Source organism: Eleginops maclovinus, chromosome 13 (assembly GCF_036324505.1).
Source record: "Eleginops maclovinus isolate JMC-PN-2008 ecotype Puerto Natales chromosome 13, JC_Emac_rtc_rv5, whole genome shotgun sequence".
NCBI classification, from domain to species: domain Eukaryota; kingdom Metazoa; phylum Chordata; class Actinopteri; order Perciformes; family Eleginopidae; genus Eleginops; species Eleginops maclovinus.
In genome coordinates this window covers 6,145,127-6,167,635 of record NC_086361.1, presented here as the reverse complement: position 1 = coordinate 6,167,635, position 22,509 = coordinate 6,145,127, and the positions used below count along the sequence as shown (strand labels likewise).

General features: G+C 39.0%; 3 protein-coding genes across 3 annotated transcripts in view; 1 reads left to right on the top strand and 2 right to left on the bottom strand.

Annotated features, from left to right (window-relative positions):
• The first annotated feature begins 1,605 nt into the window (after positions 1–1,605).
• zgc:91910 (Zinc finger protein 706-like) lies at positions 1,606–5,466 on the top strand. Its single transcript, XM_063899077.1, has 4 exons — positions 1,606–1,724; positions 2,839–2,984; positions 3,750–3,871; positions 4,520–5,466. Exons 2-3 carry the CDS (start codon positions 2,850–2,852, stop codon positions 3,843–3,845), a joined length of 231 nt encoding a protein of 76 aa, XP_063755147.1. The 5' UTR covers positions 1,606–1,724; positions 2,839–2,849; the 3' UTR covers positions 3,846–3,871; positions 4,520–5,466.
• Positions 5,467–5,705: 239 nt separating this feature from the next.
• On the bottom strand, positions 5,706–16,627 carry bmp8a (bone morphogenetic protein 8a). The gene is made up of 7 exons (XM_063899076.1): positions 15,238–16,627; positions 9,897–10,089; positions 9,425–9,573; positions 8,418–8,597; positions 7,975–8,054; positions 6,866–6,976; positions 5,706–6,369 (listed from the first exon to the last, which is right to left on the bottom strand). The coding sequence occupies exons 1-7, from the start codon at positions 15,797–15,799 to the stop codon at positions 6,220–6,222; spliced, it is 1,425 nt and encodes a 474-aa protein (XP_063755146.1). The 5' UTR covers positions 15,800–16,627; the 3' UTR covers positions 5,706–6,219.
• A 3,235-nt stretch (positions 16,628–19,862) lies between these two features.
• macf1a (microtubule actin crosslinking factor 1a) overlaps positions 19,863–22,509 on the bottom strand; it is a 211,262-nt gene continuing 208,615 nt past the window's right edge. Inside the window, 1 exon segment of the mRNA XM_063899408.1 lies at positions 19,863–22,103. Coding sequence (XP_063755478.1) covers positions 21,862–22,103 — 242 coding nt within the window. The 3' untranslated portion in view covers positions 19,863–21,861.

The following is a 22,509-nucleotide window of genomic DNA, read 5'->3' as shown; positions in this document are numbered from 1 at the left end:
AATGTGTCAAAGCAGCAATATAACATAATTATTAGAGAGGGAATTATGACAAGTTTAACTCTGTTATACCAACTCTTTGCAACATCCTTAAAGTACTATTGCCTTTATATTAAATATCTAACCAAAAATCTGAATAATCTTTCTAATGGTGTGACTCAAAAGTGGATTCTTATCATACTTAAGTTGTTCTTTGGGCACATAAGAATGCTTCTATTCCTTTTAAAATATGAATGTTATGTTTTTATTACGTTTTAATTTGTTATACTCAGTCTCAATATAGCATAAAAAGGTTGTGATACAAAATGAAACATACAGTATATTCAAAATTCCCTTTATACACATTGACTTTTTTATACACAACTCTAATGTCAATCAAATTAAACTGAACAAAATGTTGAACAGAGCTTTACAGTATATAGTGCTCACATATCTGGTCTGGAGTAATTGCAACTGAGCTCATATCTAATGCCATGTTTGCATATTTAAACATAAGACTCCAGAACGTGCTTTACCAGAATTATGATTTTGAATGATCGTCAACTGAAGTTTCCTTTTAACATCATTTGTGCACATTTCTGCCCAATACTGTGACTTACAATTCACATTTACGGTACATTTGTTAACAGTCATTTGTCTGTTGGTAGGTAAACTTTAACTTCTCTAATATTGATTTCCTGTCCGATCTGCTTCTTAGACTAACATCTTTGTGGGCATGTGAACAGTGAGCTGAAGCATCCATTCCTCTCTGACACTGGATCAGTTTAAATGGTAAGAGTTTTGGAAAGAGAATCTCATAATGATTTGCTTTATTTTCAATGGAGAGTGCAATATCTCTTCACACATCAACATTTTCAGATAATCCATCGACTATTTAACAGCAGACAGTTGGTTATATACCAAAGGGTGTGAAAAGCTGTGAACAACAAGTAAATAAGAAAAATACAGTTAAGTTATTTGGTTGTTTTTTTATCATGAAATATATAGTTCATCTTTCTTGGTGTGGGGGAAAGAGTAAGATGTTTTTCCTTCTTTCTCTTATGATAAGGGAATACAAACATGTTTAATATGGTGAAATCTCATATATTATGTTGAGCAAAGAGGGAATTCAGATTATATACACTTCAATACTGATTGCAGATTTTTATTACAGATTTTCGTGATACGATCAATTTGTATTATTATATCACATCTTTATATCAGCTGAAACTATTTATATAAATACACCTTTATGTGGATGTGTCTGCCAGTTTACTAAGTGATAATTAGCTTCATATCAAGTCCATTCTTCTGGCATGTAAAGTTTTAGTTCAATTCAAGACCTATATTATAATATCTAGAAAGACTATCAAACGTATGCGACTGTTTTAAATCAAATACTATCACTCTTTTATTTTACTTATTAGATACATCCTTAGACTTGACAAGAGTCGGTATCAGATAAAGCTGTATCTGCATGCACAAAGGGACATAAGAGTTTTCCCCAAAAGAAATGTAATTGTCCAAATTTACATTTTTTGTTGCCTGTCTATGGTAGTCACATTTAAATATATTGGTTCTGCAAACCACTATATTTGATTAAGTTCCTCCCCAGGCCTGCTGGCGGCGCTGACAGTGTCGTTATCAGGTTTGATCTCGATGCAGCGCTTAAAAAACCTTCTTTGAAGTTTCCTCGGGCATTCAAAAAAAGACCGACAAAAGAGCGAAGAGAGAGTCAAATCTCGAAGGTAAATCCGCCTCAAAACCAACATGAATTCATTTGTTCAACAGTCACACTTTATGAAGGTGATATCTAACAGCAAGTTGTACTAGAAAATGTTTCTTTATTAAGCTTCAACATGGTATTGCGTTGTTGCTCGGAGGCTATCTTTGGCTGCTTAGCTAACAGTGTTAGCAAGGCGGCACCGGTCGAAAGGCCTGTTTGGGCGATGCTAAGCTAACAAGCTAAACCGCTTGTTATTAACTACCTGCTAATTACTTGATAAAACAACTAAGATAACATTCAAACACGTCATTTCTTAAGCAGTTTGATAACTTATGGGACATTTTAGCATAATCGTCAACATTTAAAACTAACTTGGCATTTGGTGAACAAAATGGCAATATGAAAAAAAATCCTTTTAGTCATATTAAAACTTGTAATGTTGTTTACACTTTTAAAGAGGAAGTATCTGAGCTACATTACACTAAAAACCAATACTTTTAAATATGCAGATAACCAATTCACCACTGTTTATAATTATGGTGTATCCCACCATATGGTTAAAGAGTTGCTCTGAGTTGCTAGTTTATCCGGCTGACTTGGCCTTGTAGTTCAGATTAATACGGCCTGCAACCATCAACGCAAAGATCCTCACATACTCAAGGTTCAGATAAGACAACCCATTACAGAGTATAAATGAAGAAGTTATGGTTTCAAAATAATTGATTTTCTTTAACATGCATCTGCAGTTTGAGATGTTAGGGCTAAATTTAAAGATTATTTTGGAGGATCTAGTTTTTTTTTAACATGGTTTACAGAAAGGCCTACCTCCTAAAGAAGAATTATGATGCTGTTTTTTGGTTATTTTAATGTTAATAAACTAATCTAATCTGCTGACTCTTTTAAGATGCTTTTGTTAAATCTACAGTTTCTACTGAACCAATAACAAAATGTAATTTCAGCAGAACATTACATTATGTTTGCTTATTCAGCAATATGTGTCGGATACAATTTTTCACCCCCCAAATATATTCACAACTGGGGATTTGTCACCCTGCGTTTAAATAGGCTACAACATTTGGTGTCCGTGTCGGCAAACAAAAGCTGTAAAGTAATCTTTGGTTATTTCCACATGTCAGAGTTGAATACCATGGCTCGCGGGCAGCAAAAGCTACAGTCTCAGCAGAAGAACCTTAAGAAGGCAGCAGATAAGAAGAAAGGTCAGGCCGCTGACCAGAAGACCGCAGCAATGGCCGCGCTTGTCCATACCTGCCCCGTCTGCCGTGTGAGTACAATAGCAGCCGCTGACTCAGGTCGGATCTAGCTTAGGCTTGGTTTCTCCTCTGAATGTTTTTTTTAAACTTGTGTGTGTGTGTAAAGATGCACCCATTAATTGAACACTGATGGGTGAAAAATGGAAATTTGCCAATAATTCATTTTTTGCTTTATCACTCTTATGATGGTCTCGGTCTACCTACACACAACATGCATACCAGTGTGAATTTTTTTTTTTCTGGGACTGAAGAACACTTAAAGCTTCCATGCATCTGCATGGCCCCAAAGCCCCATACTTTGTTGTTTTTTTTTCTTCAGTGATAGAACATCCTTTAACTTGTTTAGGTGTTATTGCCTAGGTCCAGCAGTGGCTCAGTCATTGGGGCTTGGACTGGGAAACGTAGGGTCGCCGGTTCAAGTCCCCAAACAGACATGAAATATGGAAAGTGGACCTCTACTTGGTCTATATATATATATATATATTTGTGTGTGTGTATATATACATACATTTGTGTGTGTATATATACATACATATATTTGTGTGTGTGTGTATATATACACATACATATATTTTCTGTGTGTATATATACATACATATATTTGTGTGTATATATACATACATATATTTGTGTGTATATATACATACATATATTTGTGTGTATATATACATACATATATTTGTGTGTGTGTATATATCATATAAAGATCATTTGTATACGTTTAATTTGTAACCACCCCATAAATTTCACTAAAACGACTTCTCTTGTTTTTTCAGACACAGATGCCCGACCCCAAGACCTTCAAGCAGCACTTTGAGAGCAAACATCCCAAGTCCCCTATGCCCCCTGAGCTGGTGGACGTTCAGGCATGAATATCTGCTGACTGTATCTGATCCCGGTAAGACAGAGCAACAAAGTTTTAGAAATCCTATCAACTCCTTTTCCCCCGTATAATTTATGTTATCAAGGTGTGGACAAATAGGATCAGCAATGGCTTATTAAATTGACCAAACCTCTACAAAATATGGCTGTACCAAATAGTGTTACGCAACACCTTGAATGTTGACAAACAAATGATTATTAATAATAATAATAATAATAATAATGCATTATACGTAGATATTATATAGAAATCCATGTCGGGGAACATTTACAGGTATGGCATATTAATGATTACTGTACATTTTTAAGTCTTACGTCCTCAACAGCTGCCTAAGCAAAGAAAATGTCTACTGAATTTAAAACACAGTTTTCTCTCCTGCTTTCCACACATCAAGAGATTCCCAAGGAGGGTTAACAGTAATCCAACAGCAACCTTACAATTTTTAGGGCGATAACTTCATAAAAGTTGACAAGACGTATACATTTTATTCAACATCAAAAGAAGCTAAAAATGTTCTTTAAAAAATCTAATACAGCCTTAGTCCAATAAGTAGGAAACTTGACTATAAAGAAAAACTAAGTAATTTAAAAATATTAACAATTCGGAGGGTTTTTGCTCACTCGCTTTTACATTTTTCCAACTAAAACCATATTTTGCTTACAGATACCCGATGACTGAGGACTAAACATTGAATCACTGCACCTAAAGGATGTTGATGACGGACACTGGGACCCAACAGTATTCACAGACAACATTTTGTGATGGAGGGGGCTGGGGGCTTGATATGTGGATGTGCTGTGTACGTACGTGTCTGTTTTGTAAGAGAAGACGATAAGAACGAGGCAGGAGTACACCAGCACCCCACTTTTATATTTATTATGTAATACTACCTTGCTATGCCAGGTGGGGAGGGGACCTGCAAGACCTGGCCTGCTTTCACTGAATACAATAATCTTGTGACTGAGATGAATCTGAAAAAGCTCTAGTGGTAAGCTTTTAAAAACAACAATTATTTTTGAATTTGGGCAAGCTTGGGATAGATGGCACATCTAAGACCCTAACTAAATGTTTAATCAGTCACCTACAATGGACGGCACTGCTGTTGAGTTTGAACCCTGTAACTCATTTTATGTTCATATACACAGGATGTTGCCTCAGCTATCAGTGCACACCATCAAGAAAGATCAAATAAGAAGTTTAATGAGGAAAAAATATCTTAAAACGACTAAAATCTCTGTTTCATTTGTTTTATTTTTGTTAATGGTAAAATGTGAATTATCAGTTCGACTCTACAGCTCTGCCTCCTCTGTGCTGCTCCACAGGTGTCCACACTCTCAGTAACACCGAACAGTACCTCACGTTAAACCACACCGCAGGTCTCACAGTATGTTGGGTTTTTTCCGCTTTTGGCAGTTTGCTTGTTACTTAAAGAAACGTTAATTGACTCAATGGATTGAGAGATTACAGAAAATTAAAATATATCTGCCCAACCGTTTTTTGACTTTTGTTCTTCATATATTCACTAACGGTCAAAAACTTTACTAATTTGCTTTCACTGTCCTTTTCTTTATTTTGACTCTTTTCAATAAATTGAACTGTATTCAATGTGATTGGGCTTCCCAGCTGATTTTCTGTATGGAATATGTTGAATTACATTACAGTGTATTATGTGACTATATTATGTGTGTATAGCGCTGCAACTATTATTTTAATAATCAATTAGTCTTTTGGTTTATGAAATGGGAGAAAAGGGAACAAATCTGACGCTGTTATTTACATGACTAAATTGACATTTTGTTGCAGAATTTGTTCTGATCTAAAAGTGTTTAAATGTACACAAGTCAAAAGAGATTGTGAATTTCTTTTATTAATTCGATACAATTATACATATTCTCTTTATATAGACTTTAGAGTTGCAACAGTAGTAGTGTTATTTAATGTGTTTTAAACAAACTGTCATAAATGGCATGTTCTGCCATCCAATTTGCAATTCAAACCCATCTATGAAGACTGCAGTTAAGAAAGCTCAAAGAGTCGGAGCCTTCCCAATTTGGTAAAAGGTTGGCCAATATGTGTTTTAGCTATTGAGTGCATCTTACAATTTCGACACTAACTAATACCCAACAATCAAAAGGTTGTAATTTTTAAAAGCAAAAGTGCTGATTTGGAATCAATGGATTTGATTGAAGACTCAAGTCACTGATCCTAAAACACATCACAAATATTTTAAATTCCATTTCTCGTGCCTTTGTAATCCAACTTGTTTACAGAAACATTTACTGCTGGACGAGTGCATGTCTGGATATTTTAATCCACCATGTACATTTTGATATATTAAAGTTTACATGTGGAACTGTTTTGACTCATAGACACCCACAGGTCTTAACCACCATGTTGCGGTGTTTTTTGAGGATGACGTTGTTGTTGTCGTCGTAGAAGAGGACGGAGATGGGGCTGAGCTTGGTGGGGGCGCAACACGCTTTGGGAACCTCGTCAGGCTTCAGGAGGTGGACCTGCAGCAGAGAGGATACAGTTAATATTACAAATCTTTAATAATAACTTAAGCTCTTATCCTTCACTGGAAGTAGTACTCTGATCCTTACTCAGGAAAAAGCAACAATAAAACTGCAGACATAACATCACAGTATTTCAAATGTGTCCTAGGTAAAATAACTTATGACTGATATGTTATTTGTATTAGTTTAGCTGATTTTTGAACATATCTCTTATCTGAACAGTGAATCTCCCAAATGGTCAAATATGTTTACAGTCCTTTTTCAAATATGAGTTATCCCCAACACTGGGCACAGCATTTTATAACTAACAATTCAAGGAAACACAGTTGAAGAGTATACACAAGAAGCACGTTACACAAGAAGCACGTTACACAAGAAGCACGTTACACAAGAAGCACGTTTACCTCTCGTAGAGTGTTCCAGTAGGAAGTCACTCATTATAAACTTCCAGTTTCAAGTCAATGTGTCAGATGTGTGTGTTCGCTGTACTGACCACTTGCTGGATGAGCGCATGATTAGTGGCGTTCATGCAGGAGCCCAGAGGATAAAAGCACTCTCCGTCACAGTAGTAAGCTGAATATCCAGTGGGGGCCAAAACCCAGTCCTGAGCCGAACCACAAGAATATAGTTACAGGCAAGAAAATCATGACCACTCCTTTTTCATTCATTAAGAACTGTCACTGCTACTTAATATGATTAACTGAATAAGACATTTGTTCTTAATGGAATTTTGTGACTTTGTGAATGTAATATACTATGACATTTCTCAGAACATTTTAACGTACAAACCGTTTTGGCACTTAACTGGGACTGTTCCTAATATTAGGTCTTTCTATAGTTTGAATTGTTTTCTTTGGTTTTTGACATACTATATCATATAAGCTTTTTCTGATAATTGACATACATCACAATGTCGTTTTTTAAACATTTGAACCAGGACATAGTACCACTTTTGTTCACGTAATATATTATGTCATTTTTTCGACATACTATACTATGTTGTTTTTATAATATTTTAGATATATTATGCTTTAAATGTCTGATGACTTGTACTCTGTGCGATGTCAATAAAGTTAAAACCTATGTTGTTTTTTCTGGTATGTTCAACATACTATACTATGTTGTTTTAAAAAAATGAATGACACACTATACTATGTCGTTTTTTCTAGTATTTTCAACATTTAAATTAATGACAAACTATATAATGTGGTTTTATTTTCTACATACTATACTATGAGTTTTTTCTGATATTTTGGTTATACTATATTATGCGTTTTTTTCTGATGTCTTTCACATTTTATACTATGACGTTTTTTTCAAATTTTAGAAATACTATATGTCGTTTTTACAATACTGATTTAATATACTGTTTTAATGTCTCATTACTTGACAATGACAAAGTGAAATATAATGTAGTTTTTCTGAAATTCTCCTCCAGCAAAAGAAAAGTATACAATAGTTTTTCTTTCTAAATAAATGTGATGTTGTTTGCTCAAGCTATATGAACATGTAGTATGGTAAAACTACATTAAAAAGTTAAATCGACCTAAAAACTTGAAGGCAAATATAAATTAAGAATCAAAACTTAAATGCAGAGCTGACCTTCCATCCCAGGTCACTGAAGCTGACGTAGAGTTCATGTTTTTTACAGGGCTGACCTCCATTGTTTACAGGACTCCGATCTGAACAGAGAAGGGAAAAGCGTTTAATTACATAAAAATGTGTAATTTAATTTAATAAAGTGAAGGGGTTCAGACAGGACTTTCTCTTTGTAATTTTTGGGTTTAACATTGATGAGCCACTAATTATACATCTTGTGTCACCATGGTTTTGTTTGTACAAAGTCTGGCAATACAGAATGTCATTGTGGTCACACTAATAAAGCTATTTGAATTGAATTGGAAATTACATCCATCTCAACATGATAGGGATTTCCATATCTTGAATCTTGAAAATGTCCCAATAGGCCGGATAAATCTCTTTGTAAAATTCCCAATCATTGTGAAACACAAACATCTGGTGAGTGGGGGTGCCTGGAACCTCACTGTGAATGCTGGGAACTGGGAGATCATATTTGGGTTTCCTTCTGCGAGGATGCGGCTTGACAGCTCTTGGCGGCCGACACGGGACCTGACTCTCCCTGAAGAAGGTCACCATAAAGGGCTGTTTGGAGCGGGGGCCCCTGCGGCCCACCAACCCGATCCAGCCTGCAGACAGGGAACGGTCTAGGAGAGGACACAGGAATATGATTAAGTTCAGTCTGTAGTGGTGGTAGCAGTTATTTCAATTAACCATTTAAAACTATCACGGTGGAATACGCCCAGTGAGCACATCACATACTGATGGGCAGATGAAGTTACAGTAGCACCTAAAGATGGGCCAAATCTCAAACACCTCGATGAGGTTTTAGTCATAGTTTTTGGTCTTGTATTTTTAAATCTGTTTTGGTTTTTATCAGAAGCGCCACACATACATCCTTTTGGTAACAAAAAAACTGAATGTACATTATTGGAAAAGTGTCCGCTGTGTGTTCGTGTGTTTTAACTTCATGGTTGATATTTATATAACCTTAAGATGAGTCTCAACATCATGTCTGACTAAAGTTCAGATAATTATGATTTTGTTACATTATTATTTGATATTAAAAAGAAAGATTCTCACACTAATGACGATGATTTTGTACTATAAATGTTTAACTCATTTGAAACAAATGCACCAGCACTTAGTCTGACCTTTTTGAAGCTAATGTACCTGCAGATTTCTTGTGTTTGTGTCTTCATGGCTTATTGCATTTATTGTAAGTCGCTGTGATAAAAACACAAGCTAAATTAAATTTAATGCAATATAATTATGTGTTCAGTTTCATGTGACTTCATTTTCCCACTCTATTCTTATCCTACTAATGTGCTGAAAACAGAGTTCTGCTGTAAAAGTGACAAACTGAATGAAGCTTTCTGAAACACTAGCTTAGGTTTATCAGTCTTCTCAGCTTTTGTTCTTCACTTGTCCATCTATTACTTAACACCACCTAGAAGAGGGTTTTTGCACTCACCCTCCTCTGTCTCCACATACAGACGTATGCCCAGGTTGCTGCGTGGGTGGAGGAGCCAGTGGTTGGAGGCTGTGGTGACGTCGAAGGCCAGCCAGCCCTCCTGGCCTGCCGGCACCGACTGCATGTCCAGCAGCACCAGCTCTGGCTCTCTGAGCGAATACAGAAGAAATAATATCAATGTGATTTAAATAGCTGAAAGTGAAGGAAGTATAAGCCTTTCCCCTTAACTCCTAAAATCAGGCAATATTATTAATGATTAGATTTTAATACTTGAAGGTCGTCTTAATATAAATAGAGGTCCATAAGTTTTAAGAGTATCCTAAATTGCTAGAGAAATAAAGGTAAGCATATACCTGTGCAGCGGTGAAAGATGTATTCAGATCCTTTACTTAAGTATGAATACAACACTGAAAATACTCCTTCAGTAGTCAAAGTCATGCATTTAAAACCTTACTAAGGTATGCTAGTTTACCTGTGTCTGTTGTCCCGCTGGATCTCGTAGACGGAGATGTGCAGGGTTCGGTTTGCCCTCTGGCCCATCGTCAGGGTCTTATAGATCCTAAACTCTGCTGCTGTAACCGTCTCACCCTGAGGGAGGGGTGTCAGGTCGAAGCGGAACTCCTTCCAGTATGGACGAGGCTGCAAGAGGTCACGCTCCTGCTCCACTGCAGAGACATGGTATGGTAGGTTTATTTTCACAGTGAGTGACAGAATATCAACAACAAAAAAATCCAGAAATGTACATTGAAAAATAAAAATAAATTAATATGCATTTAATTGGGGGAAATAAGTGTTTGATCCCCTTGCAAAACAAGCCTTGGGGGAAGGAGGTTATCAGCCAATATTCTACGATACATGGCCCCTTCCATCATCCCCTCGAACCGGTGAATCGCCTTAGGAGAGAAACCCCCCCGAAGTATACTGTTTCCACCTCCATGCTTGACGCTGGGGATGGTGTTCTTGGGGTCATAGGCAGCATTTCTGTTCTTCCAAACACGACATGTCGAGTTGATGTCTGAGATCTGGACTTTGGTCTCATCTGATGTCATGACCTTCTCATAAGCCTTCTCTGAATCATTCAGAGGATCACTGGCAGACTTCAGACGGCCTGTACATGTTCCTTCTTGAGCGGGGGACCGCTCACCTTTCTCATGATCACTGATGCCCCAAGAGGCTAGATCTTAGATGGTGGAGCCCCAGACCGAGGGCGATTGATGGTCATTTTGTGCTTCTTCCATTTTCTAATAATTAAACCAGTTGTCTCTTTCTCACCAAGCTGCGTGCTGGTGGTCTTGTGTTCTATGCAGCCGTGTGCCGGTCTACAGTCTTGTCCATGATGTCCTAGACATTAGTTCCACCATGATCACAAGATGTCTCTGGTCTTGCCTTCGGGGGAGAGGTTGTAATCTGATTTATTGACTGTGGACAGGTGTCTTTTATCCAGGTAAAGAGTTGACATCAGGATTACTTTCTTAAAGCGAGAGGACTTAATTAACCGGTCGATGGGAGCCAGAATTCTTGTTGGTTGCAAGCGGATCAAATACTTATTTCCCCCAATGAAACGCAAATCAATTCATATCTTTTTTTTTATCTACATTTCTGGATTTTTTAAATTTTATATATTCTGTCTCTCACTGTGAAAATAAATATACCATAAACATTACAGACTGTTCAGTTCTTTGTAAGTGGGTAAACTAACTAAATTGGCAGGGAATCAAAAACGTATTTCCTCCACTGTATGTGTACTTTTTTACTCTGTATAAATCGTTATCTAGCATCTACTCTTCATGGGGTCCACATTACTAAACACTATACGTTATAATGTAAAACAAATATTGATCAAAAATATTCAACAGCAAATAATGGTCAGACCACTCGGTGTGGACTGTGACTGATTAATAATGTGATCAGTCAATACAACGTTAGATTGTGTTTAAAATCCAAGCAGGGATAAATACAAGTCAGAAAGATCACGTTGGAAGTTTTGTTGTTGATAAAATGTGTCAGGAAGAGAGGCGTGAGAGTAAACAGAAAGGGGAAAGTTTTAGTGTAAATCAGATGTAAGAGGACACACTGGAACAGAGTGAAGGTGTGGAGGAGGTGACGTCACTGGGAGATGAGTCAATGACACAGAGGAAGGATGAGTATTCTCTCCATTACTTCAGTAAAACTAAGATTTACTTCAAAAGTAAGAGGTAGGGTCGTAAATTGTAAAAGTAAACAGTTTTCTTGTGTAGTTTATTCTTAACAATCAATACATTATGCTGTTAAAGATAATTCCGTAAGTTAACTTTAATTAGATATCAGGAACAATTTAGTGGAGTAAAATGAACAAATTTAATTCAGAATGATTTTGAAGCATAAAATGGAAATAGTTAAACATTTAGCTTTTTGTGAGTTTGCGAGGAGACATGTAATATCTTTAAAGGTCATATAGAGCTATAAGCTTAGCTTAGCATAAAGATTCTAACTATTTGCCGCTGTTACCAATAAAAATAAAGATATTGAATGAATAACTGAGAGTATTTTACAGTGAGGTATGGCTACTGGCAAACGCACACCGTCCTACATCGATTCTAAATATGAAGCCATGCAGTGTGTGTGTCCTTGTGGAACCCCACAAGGACACGAAACGGCAATGGCCACTGGGTTTGGCACACACACACACACACACACACACACACACACACACACACACACACACACACACACACACACACACACACACACACACACACACACACACACACACACACACACACACACACACACACACACACTGAATGGTTAATAGAGATACTGAAGACAGGACATCCCTGATGGTTTGGGCGTGCTCATATCAGGAGACACACACACACACACACACACACACACACACACACACACACACACACACACACACACACACAGACACACACATACACACACACACACACACACACACACACACACACACACACACACACACACACACACACACACACACACACACACACACACACACACGTATTACAGCAGTAATTAGAGACACTTAGTGCTTTGAACCACAGCAGCTGCTCAGCACACACACCACTAATTGCAGCCCTCTTGGTATTTTTAGAGTCGCTCCCTCCACAGCAGTATTTTCATCTCGCTTTGGGCCATATGCTTTTTGTTTGCTCGGTGTATGTCAGCGGGGCCTTTAATTCTAACCAGCTGTGTATTCCCATTACATATGCGTAGGAACACACACCCATGCCTGTTTGATTCAACTTACATGAACTACACACACACTGATTAAATTAGTGACAGAAAAGTAAACTTTATATAGCATATCTGCAGAATATCATTCAAAAAATGCAAAAGCTCTATGGAAAAATACTGTGGAGACCATCTGAGCAGTGGTGGAATGTATCCAAGTTCCTTTTACTCAAGTACAGTGCTCGGAGATAGATTTGGCAGCACTTGTACAACTACAAATATATACAAATAAATACATATTTACACTTGATGTGTGCCTTTACTGTTGAAACTTAAATATTTTAGAGTATTTTTTACAATAGAGTATTGTCACAATTACCTAAGTACATTTTCTGCGTAACTACTGCATAAAAGTATGATAACTAAAATATTTTCAATGACTATAATTCTTTGTTTTGAATGAAGGTTAATACGTAAAGACACAATTAACCTTCTTCTAGATGTATTTAAACATATGATGTGATGTGTTCATCCACACTTCTGTGTAGAACTGTACATGTAAGGTTTCCCCGTTAAAAAAAAGCTTCTCCATCTGAAAGGAAACCCTGGCGTGCGCTGTGGGTTTTTATTGAAGGCGTGAGTCACCTTTGTTTACAACATCATTCAGTCAGGAGGATGAAATGCACCGCTTCTGCAGTGTTGACTGATTAATTTAAGGCCTGCATTTTCTTCTCCAAAATAGAAGAGGATTTCAAAAAAAGGAAACCCTTCATTTGATGCCCATTAGAGACCCTGAGCCCAGAGAGGAGGTGATGTTTCCCACGGCAACTGGGTGGAGATCACCATCCAATTCCTAAAGAGCTGGAGGAAGGAAGCCATTGAGACAAGGATGTTTAATCTTTTTATGCTATGACAGATAGGCATCAGTCAGGCTGCTGGGAGCTTTGGACGGAAACCAAAACACTCACACAGGATCTGGGTGGCAATGTTTAACAGTAGTTCTAGTATATTTAGGGAAGCAAATATTATATATTTACTGTATATATATATATTATGTATATCATTATATTTATGTTTGTTCCTTTTAGTAATGTTCCTGAGACAGCTTTTATATATCATTTGACCACTTTGTACTTTGTACTGTTATCATCAATCCACGTCTCTATCATACCAGAGATCTTTTCGGTGCATCAAAGATTTAGCGATGCTCAGTTTGCTGCAGCAGCGGTGCAGCGAGGGTGGTGGAATGCTGGGTGGAAACGGAAACCTACCAATATAGTTCGTCCCTACTGGCATTGGTTTTATCCTCTCTGTGGGGGTGAAAGTTTGTGGAAATTTGCAAAGCGAGGAAACTGAAATGGTAGCAGATGACAGTGTTAGTGTGATCAAGTTCACATGGTGTAATTTCATCCTCATAAAGTTGGCATTTGGTAGCCACACTGTGGAGTAAAACTGCTATTTCTATACTGAACATGTTTCTACTTAATGTTAGGAAACAGTTTTCCATATTTGAAGTACAGTGTTGGCTTATTTGCCAAAAGTCTGAATAGAAGATTGATACCACTCACCAATGTCTGAAAATATAAAGCTAGTAGTCAGTAGCCAGTCATCCTAATTAAGCATAAACATTGGAAACACGCGGTGCTCGCTAGCCTTTCATAGGGAAGCAACATTAGCCTACCACCATTTCTAAAGCTTAGTTATTGGCATTATATATTTGGTTTATCCAAACAGAAGATGTAAAAACGACAACGTGTGGTTTTACATAGGGTTATGTGACTGTCTGTAGTTGGTCGCCTCCGGCCAAGCTATAGCAGGAAAACAGGTATAGCCTCGCTATTAAACTACAAGGTTCGATGATATTTGTAATATTCAAAAACAAGATATAACAAATGATTAAAGAACTTTCGAAATGCTGGCAGGTCGTATGTTGTCATTCAAACAGAGCAAGCTGTTTATCAGAATTAATGGTAAGCTAAGCTAGTCGCTTGATGGCCCCGTCCATCACATGTTTTTTCTGTAAAATTGTAATAAAAAAATGAACTAATAACTACAGCTGATAAATGTAGTTGAATAAAAAAGTATACTATTTAACTGTGAAATTAAGTGAAGTACAATCATAGAGTAGGTCTAGCTTAAAATGTAAGTACAAGTTCCTCCAGATTGTACTAAAGTAGAGCACTTGACTAAATGCACTTAGTTTCTTTACATCACTGTTGCTTTCACTTCTCATACTGTACCAACGGCCCAGTTTTCCCTCTTCAACACACACGCTGTGTTTGAAATTGTATTCATTCATGTCATTTACAATTGAATGTGAAGTGTGATCCAACATCATAGTATGCGAATTTCATGACTAAGAATTGCTGAGTATGAGATCTGAGCTTACTAGACATACTCAATCACACCAAAATGCATTGGGGCTCTTCATACAGACTGCAAGGCTGATTAAGGAGTGATTAACAGAATACCTGTTAGTCTGTTAGTAGGCAGTCCGCAGTAGCCGCATACAGATTACCATACAGTACAAAGTATGACATTTTAAAAGATTGTCCAGGAATGCAAACTGCATCACTCCGGAGTGCCTCTTTCCCCAGGCGCTATCTACAGGTGTAAGGTGTCAGTTTACTCACCCAGGTTGACGAAGCTCATCACTGTGTCGGCCTCGCTGACCACCGTGCCCAGTGGTGGTGTGTGCGTGCTAAGGGTCGGCAGGACTGCGTGGCTGACCTGAACCAGCCTTTCTGCCCCTCCAAACCTCGCCATGCCAGGTCCATTTACAATAATTTCATTCCCTTCATCCTCCCCATCCTGAGACATGGCGTGGTACAGGTCCAGCATGAAGAGCGGCGCAGACGAGGGTGGTCGCAGCGGGGGATGAGGTCTTGGTCGCCCTGGCAGACCCAAGATAGACAAGATCTCCTTCTGCATTTCCTTTTTCTCTCGGCCGCTGAGCCTTCTGAAGCTTGAGTGGACCAGGGCCTCAGCCTGCTGGCTCCACAGGGAGAGGCCGAGCAGGAGCAGCAGGGGCAACAGGAGCAGAGTCCTGGGGTGGAGGAGATGCCGGTGGGGTCCGGAAGATAATCTGCTGCTGCTTCTGTTCAACTGCTGCTTTTTCATCTTGCTGCAAAGACAAGAGAAGCTGTGGGCTATGTCTGAGTCCATAGCTGTGGTTGCTGGCAAATCTAGATTCATAAAGTAAATAATAATCCAATCTTTTTTTACTTTATTCCGTTTCTCTTCCCTTCAGTGTTTCCAGACTGACAGCCACAGTGTTTGTAACTCGCTTTGGTTTGTCCTCCTGTTCCAGACAGATGCTGATTTATGCTTGATCTGTTTAGAGGAGAGCTGGCTCTGGACAGGACGTGTTTACCGCCTTAAACTGCCTCTGTTTATCTCTCCCTCCCCCCTTTTTGCCTTCCTCTCTCCCTCGTCTACCTTCTCTAATCTTAAAGAGAAAAAAATCTCCTCACCCTCTGATCCACTTCTCCCTCACCTTAAAGTCGTGCAGCAGAAGAAACAGAGATAATGAGAGTGAGGGCATAATTACAAGGTTCCTCAATGTGTTTTGAATACAGACAAACTATGCCCCTGTGGAAGATTGGTCTTAGCTTTGAAGTTGTAAACTTGGAGGATGGAAAGCAATTTCTGTGATGAGCAGGTGCCCCAGAGATTGTAGTGAAATCTGAGAGCTGTGTCATCGGATCTGCTCCCAATCCTCCATTGCCTCACAAGGAAATAAAGTTCACACTTGCTTTGAGTCAACGATCAACTAGATACCTCATGAGAATCATCATTCACTGCTGGAAACTTTTATCCAGTCCTCTTTGGGTACTTAATCATCCATTCAAGGCGACTCCCCACCCACACATCTCCAGATGTCTCTCTTAATCCAGTTTAAAAAAACTCCAGAAAATTGTTTCCTGATTTTAATCCTTGTCAGCGGCCAGACGTTTCTTCAAGCTTGTGTGCACACTCTCAGAGCATCTGAGCTGAGCAGCAGTGAGTGTACCCTGTGTATAAGCTCAGAGAGTGTTACAGTTGTTCATAACCAGGAGGGAGTTTCCTTCCTAGCCTCCGCCTCTCGGTCTTTAAACCTACATCCCATCATCACCCCTCCCAGTGGTCTCGCAGTGAGACCTCATCTCTGTCCTTCTTACCTCCACCCATCTATCTTTTCATCTCCTCATGACTGCTTCCTTTCATAGCTACTCAAAGTTGATTCTCAGGCGGCTTGGTGGGAAGTACGTCAAGTGGCCTGATGCCCCCGGTAAATAGCAGCAATTCTCTACTTACTAGCAAAAGAGATTTCATTTCTCTACAGATGTCAGGACTTAAAAGGGGGGTGAGAGGCGAAGGCTGGGAGGGAAACCACCTCCTGGTTATGAACAACTTTTACACATATTTAAAATACACTCTCACTGCGGCTGAGCTCTTCTTTAAATGCAGTGAGAGAATGCACAAGAGCAGCCAGGAGATACAACTGACCTCTAAGAAGTCCAAAATGCAACTGACTACATTTACAACAAGAATGTAAATCATTTAAAAAGTATTAAAAAGCTTATGGTTTTCATTGACAATCACATTAGTTCTGAAAATTACTTTTAAGTTCCTTTTTTTTTTTACTGCTTGGCTTTCCTATTTTGTGGGTCTCACTAAGATCTCAGCATACTTAAAACCACTTTGAGGACTGTGTGGCTCTTGCTAGCTTATCTAAAGCCAGTTTTTAACTTTCTTAAACTAAACCAGTAAATGCAATGTTAATCGTCTTCATTCTTTACTACATATCACTATAGCATCATTGTATTTTAACGCTTGTAACAATAAGTACCATAGCGGACGTTTTTTGGCTGGCCAGCACGTATTTCTAAAACAGACACGCCACTTGAAAAGTTATGGATATATTAGCGTAGGCTAGTGTCTGTAAATGTATAATTAGTAGTAACTAGCTTTCCTTTTTTAGGCTATAGGCTTGTTAGTTAAACACTCCATTTGTAATTTTTATCCAATCATAATACACAAGATTCTGAAATAGCCATAGTGTGTAATAGATATTTTAATGGTTGGTAGGCTCACCATTTTTTACACCACCGGTTAAAGCTGTACAATCTGAAATATAACTGTAATGCCAAATCAAAATGCAATAAACCAAACTTTATGTCCCAAGTAAGTATGCCTCGAGCTGACAATAAAGACCTTGGGTAGCCTAACCTTTGAACACTTCTGAAGTGGCAGGTTTTGGTAGGACGGTTTAACCCCATTTCCTGCTGAGTCATTCATTAGTTTGCAGTAAAGCCTAATGCAAACACTCTCTGAGCATGAGCGTGTTTAAACCAAAGGAACTTGCAGGGAGAAACTGACTCAAATATAGTAGAGACTCAGCCCTGTGCCAGCCCGTGTTTGTGTACTCTTTTCTTCAAAGCGGCTTGGTACTTGTGGTCACTTTGAAAGGCATGAATAACACTGACCAAACCAAACTGACCGCAGTTCATTTTGTCCTGGCCGAAAGGGCGAGTCCGAAATGCCAGGAATTAACGCTCTGCCCATTTTGTTTTTCTTTGCTCTGTACATCTGCAACTTCAGTAAAGTTCCGTCTGATAATGGTGAAAGGAGTGTGAGAAGATGAAGAGGCGGAGGTGAAAGAACAAAGAGGGAGTGAGGAGTGACAAAGAGTGAAGAATGAAGGGGAGCTGAATGCCCTTGAAACCATAAAAACCCAAGTGAAATTGAAAAATGACATTCCTTAGAGACAGAAGTGGTGGAACAGAGCGGGGACTGTCATCAGAGAGTTAAGTCTGGGATGACAGATGGACTGCAGGGAGGACGGGCGTAGATGGATTGAGAGTGTACAGAAAATGAGAGGAGTGAGTGTGTACACACAGCTGCAGAGACCTCATCCTCTCCGGTAAAACCGCCAAATAAACAGGACAAAGTTATTTTCAAATACTCCCTCTCTGTCTCACAAGGACACAAAGTGGGAGTGTGAGACAGAGATGCAGGGGGAATAGACATTAAAAAGGTCAATTTATTCAAATGAATTTCAACCACCACCATGTCCCCTGTGTTTAGGTGAAGATCCAGTGGGATGTGTTGTTAACTTTTACAGGATAATGACCCAGAAATGTCCGGTTGCAGTCTGTGGTCTGCTGTCACGCATGGGTGACTGTGGGCTGTAAACAAAATGATAACCATGTTTCTCATTCTAATCTACTTAAAAAAACGAGACACCTTATGAGCGGTAAATTAAGTAAAAGTAAGTAGGCCTATGTATGATCTAGAAACACTAAGTAATAAACATTAATATAAATTATTACCAAGCAATGTCGGCAGTGATGTAAATGCATACAGCTGATTAGAGAAAAGTAATGGAAAATAATTTTCAATCCAAGACTTAAAAAATACACGTCTACCTATACATAGAAACTATAAACATTTAAAAAATATGAAAAACTTCTGCTCAAAAATGCTACATCTGTGCATACAATGGTACTATTTAAAAGCCAACTTGTGCTGCAAATTACACTCAGACTTGTTTTTGTCAATTAAAAACTTATTATTTTAATTGAAAAGTTTTCAATAATTTAGTCAATTAAATTTACCAAAATTAAAGTAGACCTCGTTTTCAAAGCCAAAGTTAATGTATTCAAAAAGCTTATTGTCTGATAAAGTACTGGGAAATAAAAGACAATGAATAAAGCCAACAAGTCATCAAGTTTTTGACCCTTTACCTTGAATTATTTAATTTAAAATGTCCAAGTTGAAATGCCTAAAAAAGACTACACATAGGCTAACTATTTCTTTAAACTATACTTTAACTACTGAGAGATTTTAGTCATCAGAAGTCTGAAAAATTAGCAAATGCTAGCACCAGGACAGTGTTGACCAAAAAATAATGATTTAACATGAAACTCAGTATTTATACCAGATTTTATCACCTGATCTGTTTGATTTGGATGATACAGCTCTAACCCCCCCCCCCCCCCCCCCTGAACGTCTGGATCTTCAGTGTTTAGTTATTAAAGGTATTCTTTCTTTGGAATCATATTGTATTTAAATAATACAGTTTGATCAATTGACAGATAACTCTATTAAGTGAGGTGGCTGACACTAATTCTTCACGTGAAACTGCTTGATTTAATTGAGTAATCGATTAGCTAACTCTAGCTCTAACACGCCTAACCCAAACCCATTCACAAACTTAAAATGCAGAATATTTATAAATGGTCCAAATACCAAACAAAACAAGAGACAGTTTTTACTGCAAGCATATTTTTTTTAATACAAAAACAGAAACAAAAAAATTGTTTATAATTTTAGTTTTTTGTTTTACTTTTACACAATTGACTCCTATAGTAACACCCCCTCCCTCCCTCCCTCCATGTTCTCGTCATCACACAGAGTAGCACAGCATCAAAAGGTGGAGGACTCGTCTCCTGCGCCCCGAATCCCCCTCCCCTCAGAGAGACAATAAATAAATAAAAATCACCTTAAGATGTCTTCTTTCTTACTGTAATTTCATTAGTTTTCATAAACTTCATCTCTCACACTGAGATAACACAGAATACTCGGACCCGACAGTGACGGGCATTTGAAGAAAAGCCTAGAAGAAGAAACGCTGGGGACGGACATGAGGGAGAACAACCCACTCTCATTGGTCCGCTCTGCCCAGGTCTCCTGTCATTCATATTTGTAGTTCTCTCTACACATGAAGGGCAAACCCCTTTGGTCATGGTCTGGGAATTGTAGTCATTAGCAAAAAAAGAGAAAAGAACAAACAAGGCTGTCACCAGATCAGCGACCTAGTGAGTAATGTAATGTTACAATGATGTACACACACAAACAGAGCGGAGCGGACACTTCCTTGGTACAAAAAAACACAATTTCTTTAACCATAATACTAAATCACTCTCCGCAAACGGTGATATGACATGAAACTGAAAAATAAATAGATTTTTCTTTCAAACTAGATAACAAAAGTACAACTGGATTATAAATTAACCAGAAACAATGAGAAGAAAAACAAAAAAAAGGACATTCGCAAATTAAAATGTTTGCATACAGTGACTCATGTCAATGACCTGTATCATTTCCTGTAACAAAGACACACATTAAACACACCCCCTTGTGTGTGTGTGTGTGTGTGTGTGTGCTGCTGGGTTCCTAAAGGCGACGCAGCATAGACATTAAGGTGGGACTGCAGAGGAAGAGACAATTAGTGCATGCTGGTTGTCGAACATCGAGTTACACATGTCCTATATTGTCAGTAATGTGCTGTTAGTGAGTGTCACCTTAAAAGTAGTCCTCTCTATTGCCAGTTGATATTCCTGTTGGATTGTTACGCCGGCATGTGACAAAACCACACCGCCCTTTGCTGAAATGCGCACACACACACAAGGCTGATCTTACGTTCCAGCGGTCGGGAGGAGTCTGCGCTGTGGTGCGAGTGTGTGAGTGTGTGAGTGTTTGCCCTCAGCTGCAGCAGCACCGTCACCACCACCCACCCTCTGAGTCTGAGGTTAGCCGGTGTGTGTCTGTGTGTGTGTCGGACAGCGTTTCCCGCCTCCCCACACAGATCTGCTGAGGAGACCGTTTTCTCTGCCAACCAGTCCAGAGGAAGCGACATGGCAGTCGTTGCATATTTTCTTTTTAGACTCATCGCTGAGGCATCTGGCCCACAAGCCAAAATAATGACCCACAATTCTTTCTTTCTTTTTTTTTTCCTGAATTTCATTTGGGCTTTCTTTGTTTTTACAGCCGTGGTGGCGAGTCCCATTCCCTACCCTGCTTCTCTTTGAAAGTGTGTGTATTTGTGTCAGTGTGGTCTAAAGCAGTTTGAAGACTTTCTCTGTTTCTGCGTCTTTTAGGGACATAAGTGAGTAAGTAAGGCAGCATCACGTCAAGTCAGTTTGGTGTTTGGTTCCACGATGGGGGGGGGACTTTTGAAAGACAAAGCAGGAGACTGGAAGGCAAAATGGGGTTGCTTCTTAAAGGGGAAAAGTCGGTTTTTGACCCCACAGAATCTGACCTGGGACTGCCAGAACAGAATCACTCCTCCTGTTGTGCATGTTCTCAGTCCTTTCATGAGAGCGGGGAAAGAGTGAGAAGGAGATTCACCCATCCTATCCCTCTCCTCCTCTCCCATGGAAAATGTCAGTCAGAGTGCACCAACTCTCTTCGAGCCCCGTTAGATGGACTTCAGATTGAAGAGCTGGTACACCGATGATACTCGCTTCCACTCCAGTTTTTCTATAGCTGAATTATTTTTTTGCAGCCCCCTGGGTCTTTGGGCTAGGGGCTTTTTTAGAGATGGTGGGAATCTTAGATGGTTTTGCCCCTGGTCGTCGCGGGGTGTCCGAGGCGTCGGAGCAGACGGAGCGAGCGTCCTGAAGCTCTGATGCGTCTGAGGCGTCACTGCCGCGCCGACTGCTGGCTCTGCTGCCCGCCCGGCTGCCGGCTCGGCTCGCTGGCCCGCTGGCTGTGGAGCCCCCTCGCTTCGGATCTAGCAAGAACAGGAGAGAAAGAAATTGCCTAAATATATCTGATACCTATCAAGAAGTAGGACATTAGTTTCTTAAAAAAAAAATCAGGGCAGGGCTTGATGGGTGGTAATGTTGGTCATTTTATCCGCCAGACTAAAACATCTCAATAAATATCATACGAGTTCTCCAGAGATTCATGGTCCCCAGAGGAGGATCCTTCTGAAGGATGTAGTGACCCATGACTTTTTATTTAACCCAACCATGTGCTTAATGTTTTCAGACACAAGTCTCCATATCTACATCTCCATAGAGCGACAGCACATTTTGTACAAACAAAACCCCATTTAAGGGTCACTTTTGTGGTGAAATGACTGGACAACTTTCAGATGGATTTCCATGAAATTGTTACTAGTTTGATAAATCTTC